Source organism: Seriola lalandi, unplaced genomic scaffold (genome assembly GCF_002814215.2).
Source record: "Seriola lalandi dorsalis isolate HSWRI2012SDOR001 ecotype SW California unplaced genomic scaffold, Sedor1 jcf7180001957319, whole genome shotgun sequence".
Taxonomy (NCBI): domain Eukaryota; kingdom Metazoa; phylum Chordata; class Actinopteri; order Carangiformes; family Carangidae; genus Seriola; species Seriola lalandi.
The window spans coordinates 1-2,637 of record NW_019427988.1 but is presented as its reverse complement, the minus strand read 5'-3'; the positions used below and the strand labels follow the sequence as shown (position 1 = coordinate 2,637).

The 2,637-nt window shown below is 39.9% G+C and overlaps 1 protein-coding gene across 1 annotated transcript; it reads left to right on the top strand.

The window, feature by feature from the left end:
* The first annotated feature begins 7 nt into the window (after window positions 1-7).
* On the top strand, window positions 8-1,047 carry LOC111651982 (claudin-4-like). Its single transcript, XM_023402094.2, has one exon. The coding sequence runs from the start codon at window positions 44-46 to the stop codon at window positions 674-676; it is 633 nt and encodes a 210-aa protein (XP_023257862.1). The 5' UTR covers window positions 8-43; the 3' UTR covers window positions 677-1,047.
* Window positions 1,048-2,637: the final 1,590 nt, after the last annotated feature.

Sequence of the window (2,637 nt, the reverse complement as noted above, 5' to 3'; positions counted from 1 at the left end):
TCGATAAAAAAAAAAAAAAAAAGAGGAACACCAGCAAACAGCAATGGCATCTCTGGGGCTGCAGATTCTGGGCGTTGGGCTGGCGGTGCTCGGATGGATAGGAAACATACTGATCTGTATGCTGCCCCTGTGGAAGGTGTCTGCTTTCATTGGGAACAACATCGTGGTGGCTCAGAGCATCTGGGAAGGACTGTGGATGACCTGTGTGGTGCAGAGCACGGGCCAGATGCAGTGCAAGGTGTACGACTCCCTGCTGGCCCTGCCTCCTGATCTCCAGGCGGCCCGGGCCATGGTAGTCATCGCCATCCTGTTCTCTCTGTTTGGCCTGCTGCTCTCTGTAGTTGGAGGGAAGTGCACCACGTGCATTGGCGACAAAGCAGCAAAAGCCAGAGTGGCCATCTCAGCAGGTGTTTTCTTCATCCTGAGCGGGGCTCTGTGTCTGGTGACTGTCTCCCTGCCTGCTAACACTATCATAAAGGATTTCTACAACCCCTTGGTTCCTGATGCCCAGAGGAGAGAGCTGGGTGCATGTTTGTACGTGGGCTGGGGAGCATCGGGACTGCTGCTGATCGGTGGTGCTCTTCTCTGCTGTCAGTGCCCGTCAGGAAGAGACCGCTATAATGGACCGAAGTACTCCCCGCCCAAGTCCACAACACCTGGGAAGGAATTTGTCTGAGCTGGAGGCTCCTTTTGAAAAGTGGCTGACTTTACAAATAGTACAAACCTGTTGCGTATCCAAGTGTGATTTGCAATTTGACTAACTTCTTTTAACTAACACACTGCTGCCTTTTGTTTCTGAGAAATGCAAGAGACTCTAAGGTATGTGGCATATTAGATTAATGCATCGTTGAGTTAGGACCAGAGTTTTTTTTAAATTCAGTCATTGTTTTGTATTATAATTTCAATATTAATTCAGACTCTCCTGGTGTTTTTATTTTCTTTTTTGCAACATAAGCACTTCAGAAAGACTCATGTATTCGCCATGTGAAATTTATTTTTCATTCTGTTTTTTTTTTCATTCATGCAATAAACATTATTTTTTTGTCAGCAATGTTTTTAATATGACTGATCTAGTGGAATTCAACAAACAAGGTATGCATACTGAAAATATTGGATCTAAGATTAAGATTTTATACACAAAACATGATCATCTTATATGATCTATGTGTTATTATCACGGCTATATGTGATTTGTGATATTGGGCTATATAAATAATTGACTTGACTTTATAAAATACTTAAAGTTCGCTCCACCTTGACCAGATAAAATATTGAAATGTTGCTTGCATCAGAACAAATAATCCAGTACTGTAATATGTTAATATTGACAACAGGCATTCTGCATAATGAGTACTTTTACATGTGATAGTTCAAGTACATTGTGTACTTTTACCCACAACTAAGCAACATTTTTACACTGTATATTGTTACTTTTACCAAAGCAAAAGATCTGACTGGCCTGATCTCAGCTAAGGGGCCAAAATGTAAAACAGACACAATGGTGGAAAAATTACAGCAGCGTATTGTTTCTCTTGGCAGACTGGTTTCAGTTGAAAATGTCTGTAAACAAAAAGAAACCCATTAAAGAGGTTAAGGATATATCATCCTGACAAGACTTGGCAGATGTGCTCTTACTGGGCAAAGTGTAAATATCCATTCTTTGCAGATATAAAACAGTTCCTTAGCAACATGAATCCCAGCATACACAGTGCACTGTTGTCTCAGGCACTGATGTCCGTTTTTCACTGAAGACAGAAACTGTACTTTACTGTCTTAATACGAGGCCAGCCGATTACAACATGGAAAACATCTCAACCAGATACATTCAACTTCCAGGAGTCTACTCCCCTGAATTCCTGATTGCATTATCATGAGTGGTGCGTGAGAAGTACAGTTTCAGCTCTGTGCAGGTGCAGAGCGAACGTGAGAAAGAGAAGACGCCACGAAGCGTGTGAACAAAGACACTTTATTTCTGGTATTTCAATTGGACAGTTGACAATTGGAAGTCCAGCAGTGATCATTGTGTCGTCATAGATTATAGATAGATTTTAAGTGTACATTGTCCAGTATAATAATAATAATAATAAAAATTAGAATTTTCAGAATTCTGCATTAATATTTGTTTTCACAACTTCTCTGTGCAGCAACCTGTGCAATAGTTGATATAAACCGGAGCCATTACAGATGTTTTACATCACTTCTTCAGTCTCAGTCTGCAATATTAAAATGACTCCTAAAAGTAGCTATGTAATTCATAATTAGAATAAAAACAGCGGAAATGTTTATTTATGAAAAAGAGCTAAGAGAAATACTGCCATGTGAAAACTGGTAATTGACAGCTTATGTCAGCTTAAGACAGGGACACACTGCATCTAAAAAGTCCAAGCCACCACACAACCAATCAATCATCAAGGCTTTTTGTCATCAGTACAGTTTAATGTGCTGCTGTGTCGTGTTATTAGATGCTCTAAAATATTTAAAAAATCATTCAAATTTAGAAACTGAGGGGAGGAAATGTTCCTAATCGACCAAACAGTGAAATGCAATTTAGTTTTCTTTTCTCTCACGTTCTTCAGCTTCAGCAAAAACATTTTTCAGCACATGAAATAGTTGATCCTCTTGAATATCTCAAGACAC

Bases quoted from the DNA above. Each gene is read 5' to 3' on its own strand.
- LOC111651982 (XM_023402094.2), top strand. From the start codon at position 44: ATGGCATCTCTGGGGCTGCAGATTCTGGGCGTTGGGCTGGCGGTGCTC.